The sequence below is a fragment of the Plasmodium vivax genome, chromosome 3, assembly GCF_000002415.2.
Source record: "Plasmodium vivax chromosome 3, whole genome shotgun sequence".
Taxonomy (NCBI): domain Eukaryota; phylum Apicomplexa; class Aconoidasida; order Haemosporida; family Plasmodiidae; genus Plasmodium; species Plasmodium vivax.
In genome coordinates this window covers 613161-640515 of record NC_009908.2, presented here as the reverse complement: position 1 = coordinate 640515, position 27355 = coordinate 613161, and the positions used below count along the sequence as shown (strand labels likewise).

General features: G+C 55.1%; 5 protein-coding genes across 5 annotated transcripts; 1 reads left to right on the top strand and 4 right to left on the bottom strand.

Annotated features, from left to right (window-relative positions):
* Nucleotides 1-965: 965 nt before the first annotated feature.
* On the bottom strand, nucleotides 966-8934 carry PVX_096285 (hypothetical protein, conserved; the record flags this gene model as incomplete). Its single annotated transcript, XM_001612760.1, has 2 exons — nucleotides 966-6218; nucleotides 6340-8934. The coding sequence occupies 2 exons, from the start codon at nucleotides 8932-8934 to the stop codon at nucleotides 966-968; spliced, it is 7848 nt and encodes a 2615-aa protein (XP_001612810.1).
* Nucleotides 8935-10573: 1639 nt separating this feature from the next.
* Nucleotides 10574-11488, bottom strand: PVX_096289 (hypothetical protein; the record flags this gene model as incomplete). The annotated part of the gene is made up of 3 exons (XM_001612761.1): nucleotides 10574-10762; nucleotides 10854-11264; nucleotides 11423-11488. 3 exons carry the CDS (start codon nucleotides 11486-11488, stop codon nucleotides 10574-10576), a joined length of 666 nt encoding a protein of 221 aa, XP_001612811.1.
* A 156-nt stretch (nucleotides 11489-11644) lies between these two features.
* PVX_096292 (HAM1 domain containing protein) lies at nucleotides 11645-13417 on the bottom strand (the record flags this gene model as incomplete). Its single annotated transcript, XM_001612762.1, has 7 exons — nucleotides 13280-13417; nucleotides 12906-13080; nucleotides 12698-12758; nucleotides 12420-12497; nucleotides 12173-12213; nucleotides 11875-11980; nucleotides 11645-11683 (listed from the first exon to the last, which is right to left on the bottom strand). The coding sequence occupies exons 1-7, from the start codon at nucleotides 13374-13376 to the stop codon at nucleotides 11645-11647; spliced, it is 597 nt and encodes a 198-aa protein (XP_001612812.1). The 5' UTR covers nucleotides 13377-13417.
* Nucleotides 13418-14262: 845 nt separating this feature from the next.
* PVX_096295 (hypothetical protein, conserved) lies at nucleotides 14263-21859 on the bottom strand (the record flags this gene model as incomplete). The annotated part of the gene is made up of 6 exons (XM_001612763.1): nucleotides 14263-14665; nucleotides 15485-20579; nucleotides 20684-21084; nucleotides 21295-21353; nucleotides 21485-21613; nucleotides 21767-21859. 6 exons carry the CDS (start codon nucleotides 21857-21859, stop codon nucleotides 14263-14265), a joined length of 6180 nt encoding a protein of 2059 aa, XP_001612813.1.
* A 1842-nt stretch (nucleotides 21860-23701) lies between these two features.
* PVX_096300 (hypothetical protein, conserved) lies at nucleotides 23702-25667 on the top strand (the record flags this gene model as incomplete). The annotated part of the gene is made up of 7 exons (XM_001612764.1): nucleotides 23702-23758; nucleotides 23947-24037; nucleotides 24152-24272; nucleotides 24670-24786; nucleotides 24976-25025; nucleotides 25238-25398; nucleotides 25560-25667. The coding sequence occupies 7 exons, from the start codon at nucleotides 23702-23704 to the stop codon at nucleotides 25665-25667; spliced, it is 705 nt and encodes a 234-aa protein (XP_001612814.1).
* Nucleotides 25668-27355: the final 1688 nt, after the last annotated feature.

Genomic DNA, 27355 nt, shown 5'->3' with positions numbered 1-27355 from the left:
TCCACCCACTAGAGGAGACAAAAATTGCACTCCCAAATGTAAGCCTTTCGCGTGCACTACACAACTGCGAATTCGCAGCGGCGAGGGATGCGCAATCGGCGAGGGATGCGCAATCGGCGAGTGATACGCAAGCTACCAACCATGTGGTCGCTCGTGCAACTCCCTACGTGGCGCGAGCAGTGGCAAAGGGGCAAACCCAACCGGCAGGGGGCTCTTCTCCACGTGTAAAGTTGTAACCCCCATGCACAACCAAGTCGAACGCGCGATTTTGCCAGCCCGCCGATCGGTTGGGCGACTTCCCAAGTGTACAAGCGGAGGTATGCCACGTGTGCCTGGTATGCCTCCACCCGGCACACCTCTTCCTTCAACCCATATGTTAAACTCCCCGTTGGAGGAAACACCGCATGGCCTGGCCCCCCGCGATGGCGCTGGAATAATTAGGGCTTCACAAAAAAAAAAAAAAAAAAAACTCAGCAGTAGGGCGGCGCACCATTTGAGGGACACTTCTTAAGTGGTCGACTCGGCACATGGGGAGACTGTGACCGCGATTGGTTTGCCTTTTCCTTCTAGCTGCAGAGTGTGCCGCGTGCCAACCGGCGGGGAGACGGCACGGGAGAGGACCCCCCACACACCTTAGCAGAACACACCATCAGTACAACGCCGCATAACCACGCAGTGGCGATAACACCCCGTTGGGAAACCCCACAGAGGATCCCATTTGAGCTGAACGGATTTACCCTTTACAGCAAGGTGGCCCAACAGGGGAGATCAAAACGGGATACCAAACGGGGGATCACTTAACCACGCTGCTTTAACGTTGCGGAAACGGGTGAAGGACGTGCACACGTGAGTAAGTCTTAACTTGGGAGAGTCGTGTTGCCGCGCACACAAAAGGGGAAAAAAAAGGGAAGAACAAAGCAAACGGGGGGGAGAAGCAGAAGCAGCAGCTGAAGCACACGAAGCTGCTACCCCGCGCCGCACAGGTGGCAGCGCTGCGAGCAGGCAAAGTGGTGGTCGTGCTCGCACTTGCTCAACCACAGCGCGTCGCCAGGGGGGGGGTAATCCGTGCAGCTCTCGGGAAGGAGTTCCTTCTGTTCCGGTGGAGTTGGTTGGCTGGGCTGGCTGGGATGGCTGGGCTGGCCGAGCTGACTCTGCTGACTGTGCTTGCTCTGCTCGCCCCCCCGCTTGCTGTGCGCGCACAGCCGGGTGTTGAAGGGGTGCGTGTGGTCCACCTGGAAGCTCACCACGAGCCCCTTCTTCCTCTCAAACGTGTAGGACTCTATTTGCCTCTTTATCCTCTTCTCCGCCACGTGGCAATTGTCGCTCAAGAGCGTGTAGGCCTCCGTCATGCTCTTTAAAAGCCCGATGAGTGGAGGTCTCACCAGCTTCACTTGAAACTTCCGGTACTTGGCCAGCAGCTGCCTGCAGACCCTCTCGGCGTGTCGGTGCGAGCTTACGTTTGCCACGAAGGAGACTATCTGGTCGAACAGGTAGCCAAAAAAGGCAATCGCGTCTGGGGGGGGTTCCTCCTCCTTTCTCTTGGTAGAAGAGGTGAAAAGCCCCTTTTCCCCAAACAGGCATCCTCCACCAAGTGGCTCTCCTTCACCACGTGGATCCCCTCCACCAAGTGGATCCCCTCCATCACGCGGCCCCCCTCCACCACGCCGCTCCCCTTCACCGCCGCACCCCAGCTGCTCGCAAACGCCGATGAAGCCCCGCACACACTCGCTAACAATAAAAAACAAAACGTATTCGTTTATGCGGTCGCTCTGTAGCTTGTTCCTCCTCAAGACGAACGTCAGCATGTAGGTGTAGAGGAAGACGGCGTTGTATTCTCGCGTGAGGAAGATGCGGCACGCCCTCGCCAGGCGCGCGCGCCTTGCCTCTCCAACTGTGCACCTTCGGTGAGTATCCCGCTGATTGATCTGGTGAGTGTTCCGCTGACTGTTCTGGTGAGTGCCCCGCTGATTGTCCCGCTTAGTGCTCCGGTGAGGCTTCTCCCCCCAGCGGGGCGTCTTCACGAAGTAGCTCCCCCACGCGCTCCTATCCGCGGCGCTGTGCGCTCGGCCGAGCAGCTCGCGCAGAAATGAGTCCCTCTGGGTGGCGCGCCCGGGAAGGTCATCCTCCCGCGGCTTCAGTCTCTCCCACTGCTCATCCCCCTCTGGCTGATCTACGTTGCCACCCCCCCCGGAGAGGAACCTCCGGACGCTCCTCTTCAGCGGCATGGCGCCCAAACTGTACACATCAACTCTGCTGCAAAAGCTAACCGAAAAGACATCCCCGTAAGTCACGTCCTGCGGCACGAACCAGTCTCCCTGTTGGCAAAAGGAATCCTTCAGTTTTAAAATATTCTCTTTAATTAGCTTAAGGCAAAGGTCGATGACGCTAAGGAACTTCCCCTGCCTCTCATGAAGATGCAGCAGGACATTCACATTGCCATGCTGCTCAAACAGCTCCTTGTGTCTCTCCACATGAGCGTTCCTCACACAGCTATACACTTGATCCTTTTGGTACTTACACAGAAGGACTAGATAGGGGTAAAAAACTTTTTTATGGAGGTACCTTTTGATCTTGTGGGGCATGTGAGCCTCGTGTAGGAGCAGGTAGTACGCTCGCTGCTTCACCTGCTCGGAGAAGTGGCGGCACCGAATGAGTGTCGTGGCGAACAGCTTGCATAGACTCATCAGGTGGGTCTTCCCCCATTGGTGTTGCTTCTCTGGGGTAACTCCCTTATGGGATCCCCCCTCCTGGGATACCCCCTCCTGGGATACCCCCTCCTGGGATACCCCCTCCGGGGATGCCACCCCTGGGCCGCTCCCCCCCCCGAGCAGCCCCACCGTGCGGTTGTGAAAAGCGAGGTAGTTCCCCAGAAGGTAGCTCACGAACAAGTCTCCCATCACCCCCACGTGCTCCAACACGTCGCCATAGAACAGGTACCCACGCAGCCTCCTCTTCACTCTCCTCTCTTTAAAGAAAAAAAAAATATTTGCAAAAATATACGCCTGCATGCTTCTCCATTCCCCCCTGGCTCTGTAATGATGCAGCACCACGTCGTAGCGACCGAAGTGGTTCAAAATGAGGAGGTACACCGGCTCGCACCTCCGCACGTGGCTGAAGAGGAGGACGTATTTGAGCAGTCTCTCTGCGTCTCTCCTGCGGCGCCCCTGCGGGGTTGCGGCAGAGCGGGGTGGGGCTAAGCCGGTTGGGGTTGAGCGGTTTAGGGAGCTCTCCTCTGAGTGGGTCTTTGGAGGCCCCTCCTCCGAGCCGACCTGCGAGGGACTCCCCCTCTCGCGCCTCCCCCGCCGGTGCAACACCAGCAGCCTCTTCACGTAGAGCAGCAGGATGTACCCGTAGTGCCTCCTGCAAAACGTCACGCAGAAAATGTCGCTCCGCTTCTGCTCCTGCTTCTCCCGCTCTTTCCCCCGCTGCTGCTTCTGCTGCTGCTTCTCGTTCGTCTTCCGCACCCGCTTAAAGGCACACCCGTCGGCACGTCTCTCCGGTCGAGTTACCCCCCCATGCGGCACGCCACGGTGGTTCTTCTCCCCAGTCCACTCTTCGCCGCTCGCCCCCTCGCGGTAACTATGCTCACCGTGGTAATCACACCCATCTGCGCCATGCCGGCGAAGCAGGCCAGGCACGTCCACGCCGCAGACCGCCCCCAACAGGTAGTTCACCAAGTTGCCGTGCGGCGAGGAGGCCCCCGCGACGTTCTTCCTGACCTCCGCCTTCTTTACGCGCAAGTTGGTCTGCCTCAAGCGAAAGGTTCGAAGGAAGTGCTCTTCCCTCACATATCGCCTGACCTTGTTCAGGTAATTCTGACTCGCAAAGTGAAAGCACCTTTTGGTGAGTTTCTCAACGCGGCGTCTTCCCGTAGTTGCGTTCATCCGACGGTTCTGACCCTCCCCATGTGAGAGGCTCAATAGGAAGTTAACACAAAGGACACCCACGCGATAGTCAAAGGGGTGCTCCTCACAGTCACTCTGAAGAATGAAAAAGAGAATAAGCAAATAGGTAACCGAGCTAGCCATTTCCTTCCTATGCCTATGGATGTAAAAAAGTTGCAACGTAATCCACTTTACTATGTTTGGGAGATTCTTCTGAACATGTGCATGTCTCTCTGCTTCAACCACATGAAGGAGCCTCATCCACAGGTGACTAACCTCTTCGTGATCTTTGCAAGTGTCCACAGCGAGCAGCACCTCTCTGTATATCTGGACGGATGTCTCCTCTGTCAAGTTGTTCTGCAAAACCTTCCTCAAGTACGTTATGTAGAAGATAAAAGTTATGACCATGTGCAGGTAAAAATTGCACAAGTTGCCAACCAACAGGTTAACAACGTCGTGGTGAGCCATGAAGTCGTACTGGAAGAAGCTCCGGTTTAACACATTGAAGGTGTCCCTCAGAGACAACTGCAGGAGGAGGAAGAGGCCGTTCTTGTCCACGTTAAAGTAGTCGCTCATTTGTATCTCCCGCGGGGCGCCTTCCCCTCCGATGAAGCAGCGAGCGCGGCCAGCGGTGCGAAGGCTGCTGGCGCGGCTAGGGGTGCTAAGGCAGCTGGTGCGGCTAACATTGCCAACGTAGCTAGCGGGGCTAACGCCGCTACCCCCGCCACTCAGCAGGTACCGCCAGAGGGAGAGAATGCCCCGGTTGAGCGTGCAGTGGTTCTCCCTCTCCACGCGGAAGGGGGAAAAAACAAAAAAGACATTCTGGTAGTTGCGCGGGTCGTCGAACTGGTAACTCGCGTGCACCCTCGGGTGGCAACTCCTGAGAGTGATGCCCCCCTCCAAAGGAACCAAGAACCGGTCCATGCTGATGCTGAAGGGCACCTTAAACATAACAGAGAAGACGTAATCGAAGAGGAAGTACGATTGGTAGAAATTTCTATACATGTACATGGGCAGGTAAATTGGAAGCAGGTCACTCCGCAAGCTGTTGCATCTGCAGAAGCTGTAGAAGAGGTCGTTTTTCTTTCTTATAAGATACGAAACGAAGAACTCCGCTGTGGTGATTCTGTCCTCATTGTGCTTGTTGTATATGAAGGCACTCAGATGAATTGGCAAGTGAGAAATGATGCCTTCCATTTTCCCCTCCAAATTGATGCTTTCGAACAGGCGGAAGAACAGCTCCACTATGCACACGAAGGCGTAGACCCTCCGGATCTTCCTCGGGAGGTCCTGCGCGCCCAGGTGGTGCCGGTACAGGTGCGCGTCCAGGTCCGCGCACGGTTCGTCCAGGCGGTCCAAGCGGTCAAAGCGGTCACCCCCGCTGTCACCGCTCTCATCGCTGTCCTGGCCGCCCCTACCCAAAGGAGAGAATACAACCTTGCTCAGGCGCTCCTCGCTTAGACACTCCTCGCTTAGACACTCCTCGCTTAGACACTCCCCATTTAGATGCTCCCCATTTAGATGCTCCCCGGTCGATCTTCCACTCACCAGGCTGCAAAAAAACAAAAACACGTCGTAGCACGAGTCGTCGTGCTCGGAGAAGACCCGGTAGAGCCGCTTAAAATGCTCCGTCAGACTGCACACCAGCGAGTGGTGGCTAACGCAAATGCTCTTCCTAACGATGTACTCCTCAATCAAGTGGAAGTAAATGCTTTCTACTCCGAAGCTCCTAAGCAACTGAAACATGCGTTCGTAAAGGTCCATATCGAAATGGATGCTAATCTCGATGGCGAGGAGGCACACCTTCTGAAGTTCTTTTATGCAATCGTCTGAGATGATTCGTCCATCGATGAGGATCTCTCCCCTCTCAGCAGGGGGTTCTTCCTCTGGAGTAGCTGCTCCTCCACAGGAGGGGGGCAACCCCTCCGAAGCGTTTCCTCCCTCATTTGAAGAAGCGCCGATCGGTTCAGACGAGGGAAGATCCACCGAAGCAGAAGCAGTGGACTCGGAAGAAGGTCCCATTCGCTGCAAACACTCTGAGACGTTGTTAGGTGTGTGGCTGCGCATCTGGCTGCACGTTTTGCTGCTCACCTGGCTGCTCACCTGGCTGAACCCGTTTGAAAGCTCGCCTCTTTTTCCCCCCCCCTCCTGAGGGCACTCCCCCCCTTGCACCTGCACATGGTAGAGGCTGCTGCGCGGGTCGCGCCCGCACCTGTTGCCGTTCTGAATTATGTCGGCCACTCTCCTTTCGAAGAGGAAGTGGAACAGCGGCTTCAGCTTCTCCCTCCTCTCGTCCTCGTCCACGGGGAGGTCCGTCAGCAGGCACGCGTTTCCCTGCAGGGGGTGGTTAGCGGTGATTAGCGGTGGGGAGCGGTGAGTGATGGTGATCATCAGTGAGTGACGGGCAGCGCTGACCAACGGTGCGCGGCGTCCGCTTCCCCGTGGAGGCACTTACCTTGTGCAGGTGCAACAGCAGGGCCAGGAGCAGGCCGTACCGGTGGTGGCTGAACAGCAGGTAAATCAAATACGCCAGCGAGTTCACCACCACCAGGTCGACTCGCCCACCGTCCAAAATGTAGACGTAGAGCAGGTGGGCGCTGAAGTGGCCGCCCCCCCGGTTAGCAGAACCCCCGTTAGCGGCACCTCCGGGAGTAGTCCCCTCGTTAGCGTCATCCCCATTTGGGGCCCCCCCGTGAGTGGCCCCCCCGCCAAGCGCATGCACAATCCGCCTGGCCACCTCATCATCCCTGTTTATCTTAACCAGCTTGGTCTTCACCTGCAGGGCGTCCCCGTAAAGGTCGAAGGTCCTCCCCTCGTCATGCACCTCCCAGCACCTGGCGTCCCTCACCGATTTGCTAAAGAAGAGCAGAAGAGTAAGCTCCTTTTTCACGCGGACCACCTGCCATACGTGTAGCTCCTTCTCCCCATACGTCACCAAAATGTTATTAGGAGCGCTTCTGATCATCTGCACGCAGTGTTTCAAAGCAAACTGCCTCCGCACAACAATGCCAGCGGAATGCTCTAGGATGGTCATCTTCCTTCCGTACGTTAGGCAAAAGAGGTTGTCTCCTTCGAGGGGGCACATGAATGGGATGTGGTTCGCCTGTTGGGGGGTACCCACGTGAGCCGCGTTCCCGATTGGCTCGCTAGCGTACGGACCACCCACGTGAGCGGCTTTCCCGGTTGCCTCTCCAACGTGTGGGACACCCACATGGGCCGCTTTCGCCGCCTTCCCCGCTGCCTCCCCCCCGAGGACATCCCCCTGTGCGTCTACCTGCACAACCAGGTGGACCTTCCCACTAGCCTTATGATGCACGGATACCCTACTGCTGAAGGAGAGAATGACCCACTCGCCACAAAGAGACACGTGTAAAATGCGCTGACGAAATTTTATATGCTTAACGATGGTGAAGTGGTTGCCCTTAAACAACTGGCTGTTCCGATGGAGCACAAACAGGTCGCAATGACTCACGTGCAGCATCCCCTTCTCGCTCGTTAGGAATCCCTCCACCAGTTGCTTCTCCTCTAGGAGGGGTCCTCCCCGATGCAAATACGTCCCACTGGACTTAATCTGTATCTCCCCATTTGCAAAAAACAGATGGCACACATATGTGCCTGCCTCTGTACACACACACAAGTGGTTCAACGCGTTCAGGTGAATACTCCTTATGCTTTTCCACGAGGGGTCCCTAAGAATGTAAAAGGGGTATGCTTGCCAATCGAGCTTCACCCTCCTGCAGTTCGTTTCGGACCCACTGCGTGTCAAATCGTCTAGGAACTTTCTCAATGCCTCCTCATTCGTCGTCTTGCTCTCCTTCTCTTTAAAAAAGATATGCTCGTTCAGCCTCAGCACCCGGTGGCTGAACACGTGCACCTCGGCGTCTTCCCTTTGCAGGCAGACGAAGTGGTTATTGCAGGTGAAGCGGCGCGTGGGGGGGCTTCCCCTAAGGGCAGCCTCACTAGGGACCCCCCCCAGTGGGTTCTCCTGCCGCGCCGCGCTATCTTGACGCGCCGCTTTCCATTGCCGCTCCACGTTCTCTTTCCGCTCCGCGCTCTCCCCCCACCCGTCAAACACATACACATTTTTGTGGCTCAAAATCCGCATGCAGTGGTCCCTCCTCCTGTCCGAGACGAGCCTACTTTCGCTCCTCAATTTGGCGATTCTAGTCTTCCTTATGGTGCACTCCGTGTACAGGAGGGTGGCGACGTCCTGGGGGGGGGCCCCATCTGTCCCTCTCTCATTCTCCGCCTCTCTCTCCCCCTCTCCCTCCGCCTCTCCCCCTCCCTCCAACGTGTGCGCGTTCGGCACGCTGCACGCTTCACCATTCGCTGTTTTCCTTTCACCTCGCTGGGTTTCCCCCTTGGCCCTCTCGTAGAGGTACCTGTAGACCACGTTCCTCATGCGCGTCTTCATCTTCGTCAGGCGGTACTTGTCCCTCTTCAGGAAGGCGTGCAGCTCCCCCGCGCTGAGGTTGAGCGCGCGCCGATCTATCGGCCCGCGCCTCCTCGCAGCACTCGGGCGTTCGGCCTGGCCACTCTGCCGCTTCGCCTCTCCAATCTGCCGCTTCGCCTCTCCAATCTGCCGCGTCGCCTCCCCACCGGGCTGCTCATCCACCTCGCTCAGCAGCCAGTCCTCCCCCCCTCCGGCGTCCCCACTAATTATTTCGTCGGCCCTACTGTAGACGATCCTTTTTTGCCTTTCGTCGAGGCTCCCTCCCGGGAGATCCTCGCCCACGCTGTCGTCACCAAGCAGGAGTGCATCATTGCTTGGGCAGAGCTCACCACACATGGACGTTTCGCCATCCTCGTCGCTCAATGCTGCACCCCCTTCTGGGTGCTCCCCACACATACCATCTGAACTCTCTCGGCTTGACTCCCACGCTGCACCTTCACCCCCGTAGCTGCGGCGTAAGTAAGAGGCAGGGCCATCTACTCCTTCTCCCTCACGTGCGGCATCTTCTCCTCTGCTGATCACTCCCACTGGTGAGTCACTCACCCTGGGGGGGCTATCTACCCTCGCCTTATCCGGGGGGATTGCAAATCGTTTCATTCTCCCTCCGTGCGGATGAGCCAGTTGATTGACCAGTGGATAGGGAGGCTCTTCATTTAGGTCCTCCTGTTGAGATGCCCTCCCAACCTGTTGCCGTTCTCTCCTGGGGGATGCTCCGTCCACCTCTCCCTCCGTCCTCTCCCATGCAGTTACCACTTCCACGGCAGCCCCCGTCTCGCCTTCCTCATTTGGATGGAAGCTCCCCCCTTGGTGTTTCATCCTGCCTGCACATGTGCCGTTTGTAATTGTTTCTCCTTCCCCTTGGGGGGTATACCTTTGTGGGGGGGGCATACCTTTTGGGGGCTAACCTGCAGAGGTTGCCTCCCTCTGGCTGCTCCTAACAGTTGGGACTTCCCGATGGGAACTCCCCTCCTCTGCAACGCTCCTCATAAAAGGGGGGCGTTCCCTCAGCGGCCATTCGTTCGTTCGTTCGTTCATTTGTTCCTTTTTTTTTTTTTTTTCCCTTTAATGTGTTACTTAGCGTGTACTTTATTATTTTATTTTATTATTTTTTTTTTTTTTTTTTTTTCCCCTTGGCGTTTCCCCATTCACTCGCGCGATGTAACGGGTGGGTAAGGCTCCCACGCGAGCGCTGAGCTGCTCCCTTGGGGGAACTGCCTAGCTGGTGCCATTTCGCGGAGTCACTCCGGGTAGACCCCCTAAGGATGAGCTTTCCCCATCCCTCTCCGTTTCTGCTTATCCATCCCCGCGATTGCTTCTACATAACCCGGAGGCAAATCCGAATGCGCTTTTTTCCCCCCTTTTGCTTTTCACCTGCACATGTTCATACACAATTGGGTGACGTGTGAGCAGACTAAAGAAGCTATCACGTGTAGGGGGTGGAAAAAAGAACATGCCAGCTTGGCACCCCACTGGAAGGGCAGCTCAACACACTATAAAGGGTGTCAAGTCCACATGGGACAATTCATTTACACCCTGTTGAGCGTCACTCCATTCCTCCTCCAGTCATCCTTCTTTACACGTTTGAGCAGCTCGGGTATTTATCACCCCGAGGGGGGGTGGCCACAAATGGGGAGCATGCCAAGTCCCCCTGAATGGCCATCACAGGTAGCTTCGCCCCACTGCGAAACGATCTGTTTGCGCTCCCCTGGGAAGTCCACTCGGGGGAGGCCCAAAGGAAAAGCGAGCGAACACCCGGAGGAACAAATCGACGTAGTGAGAGAAACGTCCCCGCATGTAAGTCACCTTTCTCCCTTTTCGGGAAGGACGCTTTGCTGTTTTTTCGCCTGACCCGTGCAGGTAAATACAGCAAGTATAAGACCTGATGGGGCAACTGCACAATGATTGGCATATCTCTGCCGAGGGAAATTTACAAAGAGGACGCCTCTAAGCGAGTTCCCCTCTAGTAGGAGCCCCCACCGGAGCTACATATCCTACGCAACAAGTTCATAGCGGTTGGGTAATGACTGGCGAGTTACTCGCGAAATGTTTATGGGGGGTATATCCCTTGACAGGCCGCTCATTCGTATGGATGCTCATCAAATTGGGAAGATGTGGAGGGGGGTCCCTCTTTGCATCTCTGCTTGGGGAGAGACGGAAGAGTGCTGCTCGCGAAGCGTCCCCACTGTGCGGCGAGCAGATCGTCATCTCGGCGGCAGTCCATCTGGTGGAGGCCCACCTAGCAGCCCTCCTCCTGGGAGCCGTGCAGCGCCCCACTCGCGTTGCACATTCGCCGGTACAACTGCCTTTGCACTTTTTTATAATCGGCTCGCTCCACTTGCTCCTTCCTCTCCAGACTCACCGCCTCGGCATTCCCCTCGTCGATTCGTTTTACCAGCCGCAGGTTCTCCCTGCACTTGTCGAATTCCTGTAGCGGTGGGGGGGGGAAGCGGTGAAGGGGGGAGCACGACGGGCAGATCTGCCGAGTAATAGGGGGGCCCCTCCCCTTGGCACCTCACCTGCAGCATCAGATAGGAATACGCCCGTCGGAGAAAAAGCTTCACCAGTGTCTCTCTCCTGAGCATGCACGTGTCCTCTTCGCGCGGCCCTGCGGGTGTGTCCTCCTCTGCATCGGTTGGCACGGACGTCACGGGGGTCGCTTCGACTCTTGTCACCTCCGCTTCCGTCGCTTCCACCCCCGCCGCGTATCGACTGAGCACCGCGTCCAGGTCGGCCACGCCCTCCAAAATGATTTCGCACTGGTTGATACACTCGTGGAACTCTCCTTTTTTAAAGTGGTAAAGGGATATGTTAAGGCGCAGGGAGAGCTGCATGTCCCTGTTCTTCTTCGTGGGGAAGCCCCTCATGGAATATTTGATGCACTCCTTCAGCGCCTGTCTCCAAAGGGCGTTCGCCTCCTCCGCTTCGCCCTGGTGTTAGGGGCAGGTGTGGTGTTAGCGGCAGGTGTGGTGTTAGGGGCGTGTGTGGACACCCATGTTTTCGCAGAGTGCGTCTGCACAGGGGAGCGCCTCCACACAAAAGCATTCACGTAGCAAACACGCTCCGCGGCAGAGGCGGCCCCGCTTACCTGCGCCCATTTCGCGTTGGCCTCCCTCTTCAGCTCCTCGGGGTCCTGGTCCTCCGTCAGGAACATCACGCTCCGCCTTGAAGAGCTACGCACGAACGGCTGCCTGCTTGCTTGCGGTGGGACCCATGCAGAGCTGCTCAGCTTCTCTCGATGGTCGCCACGTAGGGACGGTCTACAGGGACAACTCGGGCAGGCGCTCAGCTTGCAGGGGGGCGAAGGAAGTCACGCGCTCTGCTTGCTCAGCTCCTCCAGCAGGAAGGACTAACGGGGGGAAAGAGCGGTGGAGGGGAAGGGGGAGCGAGATATAGAGGGGAAGGGAAAGAGGCGAGCGGATGCGAGGGGAGTCACGTGGATGTGCTGCTATGGAGAGACACACTTCTCCTTCGTATCTCTCTGTCGCTTCTCTGCTGCTTCTCTGCTGCTCCTTCGCTTCCCTCCCCTCAGGGACCCACCTTGAGCTGCACGAAGGCCTTGAAACGCGGGGAGGATCCCTTCTTCTCCTCGAATGGCATTTCGCTGAACGTTTTGCTGCTCTTCTCGGGGGAAAAAATATTGTCCCTGTGGGCGCGCGCGGGGGGAGAATCAGGTGGAGTGGGGGAAGTGATAGGAGTGATAGGAGTGATAGGAGTGAGAGAGGTGGTGTGCGAGAGATGGTGTGAGGGAACAGCAATGGAACACGCGAAACGTTAGAAGCATGCAAAACGTGAGAAGCGAGCGGGACCAAACAAAGTCGGCGTGTGTGTAACCTACCAGCCGAAGTCAGTCGACCCTCGGGGACCGGCAATCCGTCCCTTCGAAAAAAAAAAAAAAAAAAAAGCCATCAGGTTAGTGTTGGAGAGGGGAAAGGAGGGGAACCAACCGTTACACCATTTTTTATATATTTTTATTTTTTTTATTTATTTTTCGCGTCGCGTGGACAACTGCTGGGGAAGCCACGCGGCTGGGTTCCGTGAGGACAGCTCTCTTTGCTGAAGAGCACCCGGGGGAAGGACGATACCTGAGTGACGCCCTGGAAGGAGTGCACCTCCTTCCCGTCGTACACGGAATACACGCAAATGGCGTGGCACTTGTCATTCTGCGGAAGGGTGAAGTGGCAATGTAAAGCGGCAGGGTGAAGCGGCAAGGGGAAGCGGCGAATGGGGGGAGAAAGCCACACACCGAGCAGGTCCCACACCGAGCAGGTCCCACACCGAGCAGGTCCCACACTGCTACGTAATTGGCAGCCAACAGGGGGACCCTCACTTAAGTGCCACCCCACTCAGGGGATGAACTCACCTGGAGCTTCGTGGCCACGTCTACAATCCCTTGCGAGCCCAAACTCTTCTGCATCCACTTGCTGAAAGGGGGAGGGGAGAGAGGTGACTACCACCATGAGGAGTGGAGGCAGCATGGGAAGCAGCGGAAACAGCGGAAGAAGCGCCGCCTCCCCGTCTAAGCTAATGAACTTGCGTGCATGGCCGCTCTGCGCCACTCCGCGCCGTACATGTAGGGACCAGGAAAAGAACCCAGGCAATCCATATAAAGCCCCGTGTCGTCGGTGATCACAAGCTTCCGTCTCGCCTGACTCTCCCCCGAGGCATCGCTGCTCAAAATTTCGTGGGCGCTCTTTGCCTTGTGCTCGTTTATCTTGACGATGTCGTTCGACTGCATTTCGATCACTGAGGGGGGGGGCGGCAGCAGGGGAGGGGAGGTGTGCAAATGTGTAGTTGTGCAGTTGCACAGATGGATGGCGAGGTGACTGTGCGATTGTGTATAGGTCGGGGTAGGGGTAGAGAAACTCCCTTCGCACGGATATGGGCGAACCGCTCCCCCGCGAGATGTGCGGGACAGCCCCGTCACCACTCTCTCCCTACGCACAGTCAATGTCTGCGAACTGAACCTCCAGCTCGCCATTCATGTGCCGCTGGAACTCCAGTCTTTTGTTTTTGTTCCCGGTGACGAGGTAGATGTCCATGGGGGGAAAGCAGCAAATGGGGCAACTGTAAAAGGGGCAAGCTGCAAGTGGGGCAAGCTGCAAGTGGGGCAAGCTGCAAGTGGGGCAAGCTGCAAGTGGGGCAAGCCGCAAATGGGGCAAGCTGCAAGTGGGGCAAGCCGCAAATGGGGGGAGTTACAAACGGTCAGCAGCCGCCGCACGTATAGGCTACCCAACGGAGAAGCACAAACAGGAGAGCAGCGCAATTGCCGATGGGGCACTCGAGGGGGGGTCCTCCAAACGGGTGACCAGTTAGTGATTGGGAGGGGGAAGCAAAGCAGATGGGGAGGAAAAAACGAGTATATAACGCGGGAGAAGCAAATCACTCAAAAGGAACATCACATGATGACCGCCTTGGAAAAAAAAAAAAAAAAATGACGCGGTTCAGTTCTGCCGTGAGGCGGAGAGAAGGAGCACCGGACGGAACGGTACCTCCAAGAGGAGAAGCAAAGCAAAACTGAGCTCTTTCCCTCTCTCTCGCTGTCGCCCTCGCTGTCGCTCCCGCTGTCGATCTCGCTCCGTTTGTTCCACTAGAAAAGCTGAACGACCAGTGAGCAGCAAAGCCTATCTTTACCCATTCAGCTCAGATGCATACTCGTTTAACACGTTTTTCGTTTTAAAAAAAAAAAAAAAAAAAAACACACAACTTGGTACGACGCAGTTCTTCACAATGATACGTACAGTCGCGTTACATGTTACAGAACGGACAAAAAAAAGGAAAAAAAAAGGAAAAAAAAAAAAAAAAAAAAAAAAAAAAAAAAACAATATTAAAGTAACTTGCCTAATCACCCGCGGGTATCATCGGGGGGGGAACACACCAGATGGGAATCTTGGCAACCTGCCGACCGGAAAACCGCTGCCTCCCCCCTCAGTAGTCATTTTCGTCGAGGAGCTCGGAAAACTGGCTGATGTTGGAGATGGTCTGCTTGGCGGAGGCCTGGCATTCCTCGCTGATGCTGTGCTTGTAGGCCAGGTAGTTTTTCAGTTTGAGAGTATTAAGGTAGATGAGGTAGATGTAGTGGTACATGAACCAGGAATTGTACAGCACGAGGAGGAGGATCTTCTGCTCCCTCTTGAATCGCTTCTTTATTTGGTTGTTATGCTTATACATGTCAGTCACCAAAAGACGAAGCTCCTCCTTCTTCTGGTTTTTCTCCTTCTCCTTCTTGTCCAGCTTCTTCTTGTGCAGCGCGATTTCCTTCTGCTTCTCCTTCTTCTCGCCTTCCACCATCTTCACTTCTTCGTTCAGCAGGTTCACCTTGTCGTCCCATCTGCGGGGGGAAGTAAGTTAGGCGGTGAAATTAAGCGGCGTGGTTATGGGGTGAGGTTTAGGGTTTCAAGAATTAGGGTTAGTGTTTTAAGGTTTAGCGTTAGGGTTCAAGGTTTAGCGTTAGGGTTCAAGGATTAGGGTTAGGGTTCAAGTATTAGGGTTAGGGTTCAAGTATTAGGGTTAGGGTTCAAGTATTAGGATTAGGGTTCAAGTATTAGGGTTAGGGTTCAAGATTTAGGGTTAGGGTTCAAGATTTAGGGTTAGGGTTCAAGATTTAGGGTTAGGGTTCAAGATTTAGGGTTAGGGTTCAAGATTTAGGGTTAGGGTTCAAGATTTAGGGTTAGGTTTTCAAGGTCTAGCGTTTAGGGTTAGGGTTAGGGTTCAAGATTTAGGGTTAGGGTTTTAAGGATTAGGGTTAGGGTTTCAGAATTTAGTGTTAGAATATTAGGGTTAGGGTTTTAGGGTTAGAACATTTTGTTAGGTTTTTAGGGTTTAGGGTTTAGGGTTCAGGGTTTTAAGAATTAGGGTTAGGATTTTAGGGTTAGGATTTTAGGGTTAGGATTTTAGGGTTAGGATTTTAGGGTTAGGATTTTAGGGTTAGGATTTTAGGGTTAGGATTTTAGGGTTAGGGTTTCAGGCTTAAGGTTTTGGTTAAGGTTATTTTTAAGAGGAGGGTTTGAGGGGTGAGGTTGAGGAGCAAGGTTAAGCGGTGTCTTTATGGGGTGAGGTTAAGCAGTGGTGATGGTACGCGTAGACTACCCCGCTGCTTCCTCCCCTCTTCTTTCACCCCGCTGCCGCGAAGTGCTTTTCTATGACTTACTCTCTGATTGCCTTGTAAATCGCCTCGGACTTCTTCACCATGGAGCTGGTGTTGATGTTTGCGATCTGCTGGGTAACCTTCGCATAGAGCTTCTTGTGCGCTTCGATCTGCGTGTTGCACCTGTTGAGGAGGGTGTTATACCTGTGGATGTTCTTATAAACCTGGTTGTTCTCATTTGACATGACGCTTTCGAGTTGCTTCTTCCTGGCCTTGATGATTTGAAGAACCTCCTCGAAGACCTCTCTCGTGAGGGACTCACTGTCGATTGTTACTTCCTCTGGTAGGACCCCCTTGACCTCCTTATTTTTGAAGCTGTTGTACTGGCGTATCTTCCCCTTCAGCTCTGCATCCTCCTCATCACTAGAGACAAATTCGGTGTCTACGAAATCGTCTAATTCTTCGGCGTTGGGTTGGTCCTCTTCTCCCAGGTGCTTCCTCTCCGGGTTGGTCACCGAGTGCATGTCTTGGAACTCGCTCATCATGCCATCCGCCCCGTCGTCTTCGTCATCCTCGTAGGTGTGCTCGCTCCTTCCAGGGTGTCCCTGCCGGCGGAGCTGCTCCCTGGCTAGGTCGTTGTACCTGGGGAACTCGCCTCGGTCGGGGCGGTCCAGGCGGTCATGGCGGTCGACCCGGTCAGCAGCGCCTACCCCGCCAATGCCGCTAACCCCGCCAACGCGGGAGGCCGCCTGCCCGTAGCGCAGCGCGCCCATGAGGTCCTCGTCGTCGTAGAGGGCACTCATCGGCAGCGCGCCGCCCCGCTTGGCGCTCGACCCGTCCAACTCGCTCCCCTCGGGGGGGTACGGGACCTCCTCCTCATCGCTGCCGAGGGCGCGGCCCCTGTTCTGTTGGGAAATCTTCCCCGCCTTCCTCCGGTCGAACTGACCTGTATGCACGTGTCCCCCCTCGCTATCGCTGCTCTGCAGAGAGTGTTCAGCCATAAGGTTCACATTTCCAGAGTGATGTCCTCTCTGCGAAAGGGGGCCACCCCCCCGAGAGAGGCGCCGTCCATCCCGCGCGTCGTAGTAGGCGTAGTCGCCATCATCGTCACCCACCAAATCGTTGGAGGCAGCAAACTGGAGGATGCTACTCTTGTCCGCAGGAGACCCCCCTCCACTGCCCCTATTCACAATGAGCAGCTTCCTCTCGCTGAGGGTATTGCTCTGGTTGAAGCTGCTCACACAGTTGGCACGAGCAATCAGATGAGGCAAATTAGCATTATGCACCTTGATGGGGAGGTGGTCCCCCAGCAGTTGCACCAAAATCAAGTCGTTGCAAATGAGGTAGCAGAGCTCACTCACGATGAGACTTCCATTCCTCTCAAATTCGTTGAAAAGGAGCTCCAAATTGGCTACAGAAGTGTTAAAGCATTTCAACTTACTACTGACCACGTTGAAGTCGTCGAGACAACACTTGTTGATGAGGATGAGGAGGTAAATTTTTTTTTTGTCTTTTTTATAGAGACCTACGTTTCTCTTTATTCTGTTCATCTCCTCGTGGAGGCACTTCTTTATTGAAGGACTTTCCTCTATCATTTTTTCTACATGAATTAGCTTCTTCCTATAGCTGCACACATTCGTATGAACCGCTTTGTGGTTCCTGGCCACTTTCCTCCTCCTCCTTTCGATCTCATCTAACTCCTCCAAGAGCTTGTTCATCACCCCCATCTGCTTGTTCGTCTCGTACTGCAGGTTAATATACTCATTATAAGTTACATTAACATATTCATATTTTTCTTTCAAATTGAAGATGTCTCTTCGTAGGTGCTCCCTCTGCTGGGCCTTCTTCTTCAGCGTGTCAAACAGGAACTGCACGTCTACTCTGCTGACCTTCTTCATCAAGTTGCTATACAGCTCTACGATGAGGTTGTTCATCACTCCGAGCTTCCTCAAATTCGTCACGTAATCGAACACGTGGTCCATGTGGCTGTGTATTTGGGACGGCTCGTACGGCACGCACTGGTACTTCTTCCTGTTCTCCTCTTCGCTCCGCTCATGCCGCACCAGGGCGCCACCCTCAGTGCAAGCGGCATCTCCGGCTGAGGGGGAGGCTACCCCTGATGAGGACGCCACCCCTAATGAGGACGCCACTCCCACCTTCGAGGGGCTACCCATCCTCCCCTTCACTTGGCCCCCCTCGCTATCGCTCGCGCCGCGGCCTTTCCGCAGGTTCACGTCATTCCCACGGGCCTTTCCACTGCTGCCCCTTCCACTACGCCGCTCCCCCTTACGCCCCCCCTTCTTCCTCCTGCCCCCCCGCGCGCCCAGAAGCGAAACGACCTGAAGCATCTCCCTCTGCTTTATCTTAAAGTTGTTCAAATGCAGCAGGTGCCGGTGCCCCTCGACGAACTTCCTCACGTGCTGCAGGATGTTCTCGTAGAAGGAGGTCTCGCTGAAGAGGTACCTCAGCAGGGTGCTCACGATTTCGAACCGGTAGATGTAGTTATAGTAGTCCCCCTCGACGCTGCACACGAAGTTCTTGTTGTTCTTCTTCGCCAGAATCACGCTGGGGCTCACCACCACGCAGATGTCCTCTCCCTCCCCGGGGGGTGCTCCGTGCGGTTGCCCTCCATGTGGCTGCCCAACGTGTGGCTGCCTCATTGCTGCCCCGCCGACCCTCTCGCTCGGGGAGAACTCCCCCAGGTGAATCTCCGGAAGCGGCGCGGCCATCCCCGGGCCCTCGTTGTGGAAGCTGCTGTTCGTGCTCGCACCCAGCCCGTCCTCGCTGAACACCTTCAGGTACCCCCCACTCCCGCCTGTCCCACCTGGCGTCACGGACGAACTGGCCACCACCTCACTCAGGTTGGGCACGTACGACAGAATCAAACAGGCATACACTCGAATCCTTTCATTCTCTAAATTAGCGCACTTGAATATGCTCTGCACCATATTCTCGTTGCATAAGATTAGCAAGATCTGTTCGTTGATTCTTCTGATCCGTTTTACAAATGTTTTCCTGGCATCTTTCAGCGCTCGGATGTCCTCTTTGATGGCTTCCACTTGGTCTGCCTCCACTTGGTCGGAGTCCTTCGCGGCGGTTTCTCCCCCCGTCTCTTCCCCTCCCTGTTCTGCCTCCTCTCCCTGCTCTCTCTCCGCATTTGACGCTTCGCCTTGCCTTCCCCTTCGCCTCCCCCCGCTTCTACCCCCTCTGCCCTTTCGCGAGGACCCCTTCCGTCGATGCTCCCCCTCCAGGTACTCAACGTCATCTTTGATGCTCCCCGAGTCCACGCTGAAGTCCTCTTCGTACGTCACGTCCTTCACCGCGCTCATGTCTATGTCGATCGGGGGCGCTCGCCTCTCCCCAGGAAAGCGGTTCTCCCCAGGAAAGCGGTTCTCCCCAGGAAAGCGGTTCTCCCCAGGAAGGCGGCTCTCCCCAGGAAAGCGGTTCTCCCCAGGAAAGCGGCTATCCCCAGCGCGGCTTTCCCCTGTGCGACTCTCCCCAGCGCGGCTCTCCCCCAGACGGCTGCCTCCCACGCTGTCCTCCCTCTCGCCGCCACTACTCCAGTCGCTCGAAAACGAATACAGCGACGAGACGCACGAGCTGGCCGTGGAGGCCGTGTCCTCCGCCTCGCCCTTCTCAGCGGCCCCCCTCCTCGCCTGCGACTGCTCGCGCGAGAAGCGATGCCCCGCGTCTTCCCCTTCGTCACGGAGGGAATCCTCCTCGCCGTCGCTGCTACCAGAGTCGTCCGTTTCATCCGTGTCATCCGTGCCGTCCGTACGGCTCTCCCCCTCCGTGGCCTCATCCTCATCCTCATCGCCATCTCCATCCAAGTGGCCGCCTTCACTCGACTGCTCGTCCTCTCCCTCCTCAAAGTCGCTCACCCCATCAGTGCCGCCCTGCTCGCTCCTCCCGGAGGTGAATCCCTGGTGGGGTACATCCCTGCCCGTGTGCGCGCCTCTTCCTTTCCTTCGTCTCCTTCCTTTCCTTGGAGAGGTTTCCCTCCCTGCAGAGTAATCATACGGAACGTACTCTCTCCTATAGGTGCAGTCCTCGTCTACACTCTCAATGTCGTAGTTATACACCCTCTTGGTCTCTTCCCTTTGTTCATCACGGTGGTAGGGGGGCTGCTCTCCCTCCTTCGCAGTAGCCTCTCCCTGGAGTCGGCGCCCACCGGCATTCGCCTCATCCTTGAGCATGAGCAGTGCTTGCTCCTTCTTCTCCCTCCTCCTTCGCTGCCTCTCCGCCCTGAGCTGCTGCTTCTTCAGCTTCAACTTGAGCTCCTTCACCCTCATCCTGTGCTTGTAGTTCCTCTTCAGGAGGAAGAACTCGCTAATGCCGATGTTTATGATGAAGAGGATGAACTGCAGGATGATGTCGTTGTTGGAGAAGTCCGCGTGCTTCACCTTCTGCTCGTAGAAGGGGTCCTTCTCGAGGGGGTCCCCCTCCGCGCCGTCGGGGCGGTTAGCGCCATCGGGGTGGTCAGCAAGGCCAATGCCGCTAGCACAGTCAACGCCGCTAACCCCCCCCAGGACGATCTGGCGGGCGACGCGCTTGCCCCGCAGGAGGGCCACCAAAATGGTGTTGAGCAAGCTGATGTTCTTCTTGCTGCAAATGATTTCGATCAGCTGGTAGTCCACCTCCTTCAAATTCTGAATCTCCTTCTGAATCAGCAGGATGGACATCTTCGTCTTCTGCACCACCTCCTCATCGTTTATCTTATTGTTCATCAGCAGCAGGGACAAGATGATGCAGCAAATCACCTGAATGTTAATGTTCTTGCTGTCGTACATGAAGCCCAGGATGACAATCCCCTTGTTGGTTTTGCTGTTCACGGAGAAGTAGTTTTGAATTTCGTTCAGGTGGATGGAGGAGAGGAGCAGGAGCGACATCAGGATGTAGACGTTGAAGGTGATGTTGTCTGTTTTGCTCTCCCTCTGCTTGCTCTCCATCGACGTCTTCCCGGTCGCCTTCTTCCCCGTCGACTTCTTCTCCCCCTCCTTCCTCTGCCTCTTCCTCCTGCTCAGGATGCTAAAAATGGAGCAGATTTCCTTAAAGCTGTACACCTGCAGGTACTCCAGGAAGACGTCGTTCTTCTTGTCGACGATTCGCAGGATCGTTTCGGAGGCCGTCTTCAGCAGCACCTCGTTGATGTTGTCGCCTGCGGGGGGCACCGGTTAGGTAAAGCGGTGCACATGTTAGGTAAAGCGGTGCACATGTTAGGTAAAGCGGTGCACCGGCACTGCCGCTGCTACTTGCACCTACCCGACAAGTGGTCGTGGATGATCTCGAAGGCGAACTTCATGAGGGGGACGTTGAGCAAATTCTCGGGGGTCTTGGTGTACGTCAGGTGGTGCAAAAAAATGTTTAAAATGAAAAACTTAATTTCGTTGTTCAGCTGCAGGTTCTTCTTCAAGTGGAAAAGGAAGTTTACCAAATCACATTCGGCGCTCTTGAGCGTGTTGCTCCTGGACAGGAACAAAATGTAATTCGTCTTCTTCAGCAACTTCTGCAGGTTGACTAGGTCGCTCGTCTCCGTGCACATCAGCTTGAACAGGCACTTGGTGATGTTGTCCAGGCACAGGAAGTCGTAGAACCGGTCGCACAGGTACACGCTCTTGTGGCTCGAGATTCGCTTCAGGAACAGCTCCAGCTGGTGTCTCCTCCTGGGGGGGAAGCGGTGAGAAAGAGCAGCGGTGAAGAAGTGAAGAAGCGAAGCGGTGGAGAAGCGATATAGAAGCGAAGCGGTGAAGAAGCGAAGCGGTGAAGAAGCGAAGCGGTGAAGAAGCGATATAGAAGCGAAGCGGTGAAGAAGCGAAGCGGTGAAGAAGCGAAGCGCATCCCTCCTCTTAGCACATCCCTCCATGCACACTTACTCCTCCACAAAGTTATAGTTCAATCGGCCGAACACCTTCTTCGACGGCAAAACGGAGATCTACCGGGGGGGGAAAAAGGAATAATAAAATGATAAATTAGCTGACCATGCGCAGGAGGAAGCGCTCCTCTGGTGGTGACATATCCGGCTGGGCACCTCCCCTATTGGGCACCTCCCCCCTGGCGACTCACCTTCTCCAGGTACTCGCTAAACTTCTCCAGCAGTTCATTTTTCAGCTGCTCGTAAAACGTCACGAAGTCCGAAAATCTCTTCTTCAGCACCTTCTGGCTGTTCAGCGCCTTGAACTCCAGCACGTACTCCTGCGGGGGTAAAGCGGTTCAGCGGGTTAGCGGTTTAGCCGTTCAGCGGTGAGTAGGATGCACGGTTGCGCTGCTGAGCAGCACAGACGCGGCGAACCGCGCCTCCACGCGTGTTCCCTCTTATGCGCACCCCTCCGCCCTGGGCTAACTTACCGTGTAGCTGTAGAAGCGCCTCTTCACATCGTTCGTCCGGATGATATTTATGACTAGGTTGTCCTTGAACTCGTATTTCGCGTGGCCCTCCATCGTGCAGGTTGCTGGAGCGTTGGTCGGTTTTGCTATATATTGCTATGTTTTTCTAAACCCTCTCGGTTTTACTATACCTTGCTATGCTTTTCTAAACCTTGCTATGCTTTCCTTGACCCTACCTGTCCGTTCCCTCTCGTGCAGCCCGCGGCCCTTTCTCCTCTTCGCTGCTGGGCGGGCCTCCCCCCTACAGTCATGTTAATGCGCTCAAACGGACCACGCCAATCTGGGCTCCACTCTGCCTGCACGCGTTCACGCAAATGGGGGAAGCTAAATTGCTCATTTGGGGACTCCTTCCCCCTCGCGTTATGAAAGAGCGCCGTAAAACGGCAATGAAGGTTGTCCCCCCTGGGTAGTTTAATTCAACCGATGTGCTCCCCCTTCCCCAACGGGAAAGAAGTTACATGCACCCGTGCGTTTATGTTGCGAGAAAACTGCGCGTTCATCACCGCATAGACAAACACGAAAGCCACGTGCACTCCTCGCGCCTGTCCTCCGAAAAACGGGGCACCAATCAAAGGAGGAGTGCAAAGTTGGGGGAATGAAAAAGTTGGAGCAGTGCAAAACTCGGAGGAATGCAAAACTCAGCGAAATGCAGACGCTGGAGAAATGCAAAACTCGGGGACGGATGAAAGAGCCATAAATCACATGTGCACCATTTGGGCAGACAAAAAAGACATGAACGCGGAGGGGAGGACGTTCGAGGTGAAGCGGGGAGAGCCCTCTTGGGGAAGCGCAACCATGTGGCAGGACTCTCCCAAGAGGGTCACATCCAAAGCAGCGCGATGTACTGCTCTCTTCCTCTCTATCAAGATGGAATTGGAAAAAAAAAAAAAAAAAAAAAAAAATATGAACAGGTCAGGCGATAGAAGGGTCCCCAAACCAAAAAAAAAAAAAAGTAGCAAAAAAAAGCTAGCAAAAAGGAAAAAAAAATGGCGGACGAAACAGAGTAAACGTAATCGTAAACGTAAACGTAAACGTAAACGTAAACGTAAACGTAAACGTAAACGTAAACGTAAACGCCAACGTCAACGCCGACGCAAAGTCACCCACATACGACATGCGCTGGGGGCTTCCTCCTCATGCACGTTGGCAGGGAAGTACGTTTTGATATTCATACAATGGGATGCAAAAAAAAAAAAATACTGTTCCAACTGCTCGGGAAAGTTGGTCAGTCGGTGAGTTCGCCTTCATCAGAGGGCAGCGCGCCGATGCGTTTTAAATCATCGCGTAGGTCGCGCAAGCGCTGGGATGCGATGGGAATGCTTTCAGATACCTTGTGATACCTTGTGATACCTTGTGATGCCTTGCGATACCTTGCGATACCTTCCTGATGCGTCACCCTGCGGAATTCTTTTTTTTTTTTTTTCCATCACGTGCTCTCCCTTTTTTAATTTCGCCAAAATAGCTGCTCACAATTTTTATGTTTATCCCCCGGGGGAGGGAGTTTTTTCCTCTCCACGTTTACCCCACCTCCACCCGTGTCGGTTCCCTTGCGGGATTTTTTTTTTTTTTTTTTGGCCTGCATACGCGCAGGTAAAATCGGTTGGGTGCGATCCAGGCAGTTGTCGCTTCTGCCCCGCTGTTCCCCACTTGGGATAGCTGTGCCATGTGCCACGCGCGTTTGGCGAAGAATGGGCGGAAAATTGGCGTGAATTTGCCCCAAGCTAACTGCAGAGTTGCGACGAATTTGCCCCAAGCTAACTGCAGAGTTGCGACGAATTTGCCCCAAGCTAACTGCAGAGTTGCGACGAATTTGCCGCAAGCTAACTGCAGAGTTGTCGTCACGCGCGCACACCTCCGATTGCCCAGGGGGCGCTCATTTTTCTCACCTCTTCCAAAATGATCGGCAGATGCCCCCAGTTGGGGGGACAGAGGAGGGCCTACTTCACCGCCATAGTAAGCAACGGAGGAAAGGGGGAGCGGAGCGTCGGCACGTTTGCACATTCGTTTTGCAGTGTGGACACATACATACGTACGTGTATGCATCTGCGTTGGTCAGCTATTGCTTCGTTTTTTTTTTACTTTTTCATTTTTTTTTAACGCTTTCCTTTTTTTTCCTTTTTTTTTTCCCTTTCCGACCGAAGGACCGGAAGCTGCGTGAGGTGCCCTACCTGTCTCGCTACGTCATCCTCGAGCAGTTTAGAAAGAAGCCGCGGTACATGGACGAGTGCCCAGGTGGGTGAAGGCGCTACGCGATTGGCTAAGCTGCTCAGTTGCACCGCACTAGCTCGTTCGTCTCATGGCCACCCCCCACAAACAAATGCCCCCTTCCACGGCTCCACCCCGCAGGCACCCCCAGGAGGGCCTACGGATACAACTGCTACGACCGAATCAGGTTCAAGCCCACCTTCAACCCCTACGTCAAGCTGAACAAGGATAAGAAGTACCGGCTGGACAACTGGGAGTCCAGGTACCCACGCATAGCGGCGGGGGAACCGCGGCGGGAGCGGCATGGGAGCGGCAGCTCGCGCGTCATCGCCATTAACGCCATCCGATCACCTCTCATCGCCATTAACGCCATCCGATCACCTCTCATCGCCATTAACGCCATCCGATCACCTCTCATCGCCATTAACGCCATCCGATCACCTCTCATCGCCATTAACGCCATCCGATCACCTCTCATCGCCATTAACGCCATCCGATCACCTCTCATCGCCATTAACGCCATCCGATCACCTCTCATCGCCATTAACGCCATCCGATCACCTCTCAACGCCGTCACCGCCAGCTGATCACCTCTCAAACCATCACCGCCACCCGACCATCTCTCAACACCACCCCATAATCCCCTAACACCCTCGCAGAAACGCGGAGCGCTTCGACCCGCTCAAGTGCTACGTCCGGGGAAGCAAGAAGGCCTACGACGTCCCCTTCGCGATTCTGCCCGCCAAGGATGAGTTGGGGAACTTCCACCCCCCAGTGTGAGCAGCCAAGAGAAGCGAAGTGGAGCGTAGCGGAGCGAGACAAAGCAAACCATAGCGCAGCATGAGTTGCTGAGTGGCGAGCGCTGCTTTGTTGCATCATATCGGTTTGCTCTGTTGTTATGTTTGTTTATTTTTATTTTTATTTTTATTTTTTTTGTTTATTTTTTTTTTTTCCCCTCCGCGCAGACTCTCCGGACGGTACCGCGCCGACATAGAGAAGCAGTACTACATGCACGGTAAGCGGGCAGGCGCCCCTGAGGAGCTGCCCAAACGAGAGGCACCTTTACGTTCCTCGAGGATGTGCTGTGCTCCGTTCGAAGGGGCTTACATGCGGGCTCGACCCCCCGATTGGTTCAAATTCGGTCTATTGCCTCCACTTCGTTTGACTGCTTCAAATGCGCTCTATTACCTCCACTTCGTTCGATTGCCTCCACCGCCCCCTGGACAGACCTGCCCTGGGTGTGGCACAGGAACTTCTACACCGGCACGAACCACTTCTGCGACAACATGGTCGTGGGGAAGAAGGAGTGGTACCGGCGGGAGCAGCAGAGGGAGAGGATGAAGGAAGCCGTCGGCAAGATAAATGACTTGGTGCTGGAGTACCGCCAGGTGGGTTCGGCAGAGCTGTTTAGCCGCCAAGTGGTTTAGCTGCCAAGTGGTTTAGCTGCCATACGGTCTAGTGACCGGACGGGTTAGCCACCGCGTGGCCTTACCACCTCACGGCTCCACCACCGCTTATCTTCACCACCGCTTCTCTCCCCCCCCTGCAGGAATTTCGGGAGAAGAAACGATATAACTTCCTCGAGCGGGTGGTGAACACCCTGGGGGAAGACATCGCGCACAAGTACATCAGAAAAATTAAGAACGTCTACATATGACCATGGCGGGTTCTGGGGTAGCTGCACAGGCGGCGTGCGGAGAGACGACGGATCGGCTGGGGTAGCCACCCTCAGCGGAGAGCTGTCTCCCCGCTTACTCCGCGAAACGGCTACCCCATTTTGAGGTTTTTCCTTTTTTCACCATGAAATGATTAAAAATGTAAAAAAAAAAAAAAAAAAAAAAAAAGAAACGAAACGGAACGAAACGGAACGAAACGGAACGAAACGGAACGGAACGAAACGGAACGAAACGAAACGGAACGAAACGGAACGAAACGAAACGAAACGAACGCGTTGCAGTGGTAATGGTAATGTGGCTAGTCAAAACCCCCTTGGGGGGGAAGGACTCGCTTCACACGTGGAGAGGCGTTACACCTAGCGACACGTGGATGACCCCTCTTCGATGCGAACTGTTCTGAGTGGTGAACCTACGGGGTGGGGAACCTCCCCCAGAGGACGCATCCCTTCGATGGCCCACCACACCGTCTCGCCTCCGCACAGGGGGGAGTTACTCCTTCCGGAAGCTCCCGATAACGCACAGTTTGAGGCTTCTACAGGGGGGGGAAAAAACAAACGAAAAAAAAGAAACAACATGGGAGGGATAACATCACATGGTGGGAATAACTCAGATGAGAACGTCTGCAGTGATGGCTGGTTCAGCTCTCTCCCCCCATCCCGTTCGCCTCATCACAAAGAAACTCACTTGTTATCAAGATAAAGGTTAAACCCCTTCAGCGTCTTGTTCAGGCTCTTTATGTAGCTGCGGGGGGGGATGGAAAAGGGGTGGTGACTGAAGCGGTGGTAATATCATTGGCAACCTCATGGGCACCTCAATCGTGGCCGCCGTGCCCCGACTCACCCCTTGGACTTGAACAAACTCTTGGAGTAGTGCTTTATGATGAGGAAGAAAAAGAGACAGACGAACAGCATCAGCGGGATGTTGTTGATCGTATCTACTACCTGCAGGGGGGCAAATGGCGTGGCGGAGCAGCGGTGTGGTGGAGCGGTGTGACGAAGCGGTACTGCTGCGAAACGGTGCTTCTACGAAACAGCGCCATGCTAACGCAGCTGCGTGCGCACCTACCGCCCTGTCCTCTCGGAAGTGCCACGTGACGAAGGCCAGCAGCGAGATGAGGCTGATCACCAGGCAGATGCGGACTGCGCAGCGGAGGGGAGAGAAGGGGAGATAAAGGGAGCGAAATGAAATGATAAACGAAATGTACTAAATCGTGACGGGCTCATTTTTCTACTCAGCCGGGTGAGTCGACTCTGCTGAGGCTTCCCCCCCCGGGGGGGGACTCTCCCCTGTGTGCAGCTCACGCGGTTGCGCGAAGAGCTCCGCCTCGCCAGGACGGGCCCAACTTACTCCTTGAGCGCGTTTCTATTTCCTTATAATGCTTGTAACTGTCGACGGCTGACGTCTCGAACCGGAGCAAATCTGCGGAGGGGCAAAAGGAGCGGCAAATGGAAAGCCAAATGGAAGGGCAAATGGAAGGGCAAATGGAAGGGCAAATGGAAGGGCAAATGGAAGGGCAAATGTCGCGGCAACGGCACATACGCATGCCGGTGACCCCTAATGAGACAACGCACGTGGACCTTCGATGCATCCTCCGCAAACGCCTCCTTCGCAGAGGGGTCCCCCGGCTTACCTTCCTTCTGCGGTTGGTTAATGTTTACGTGGTACACCG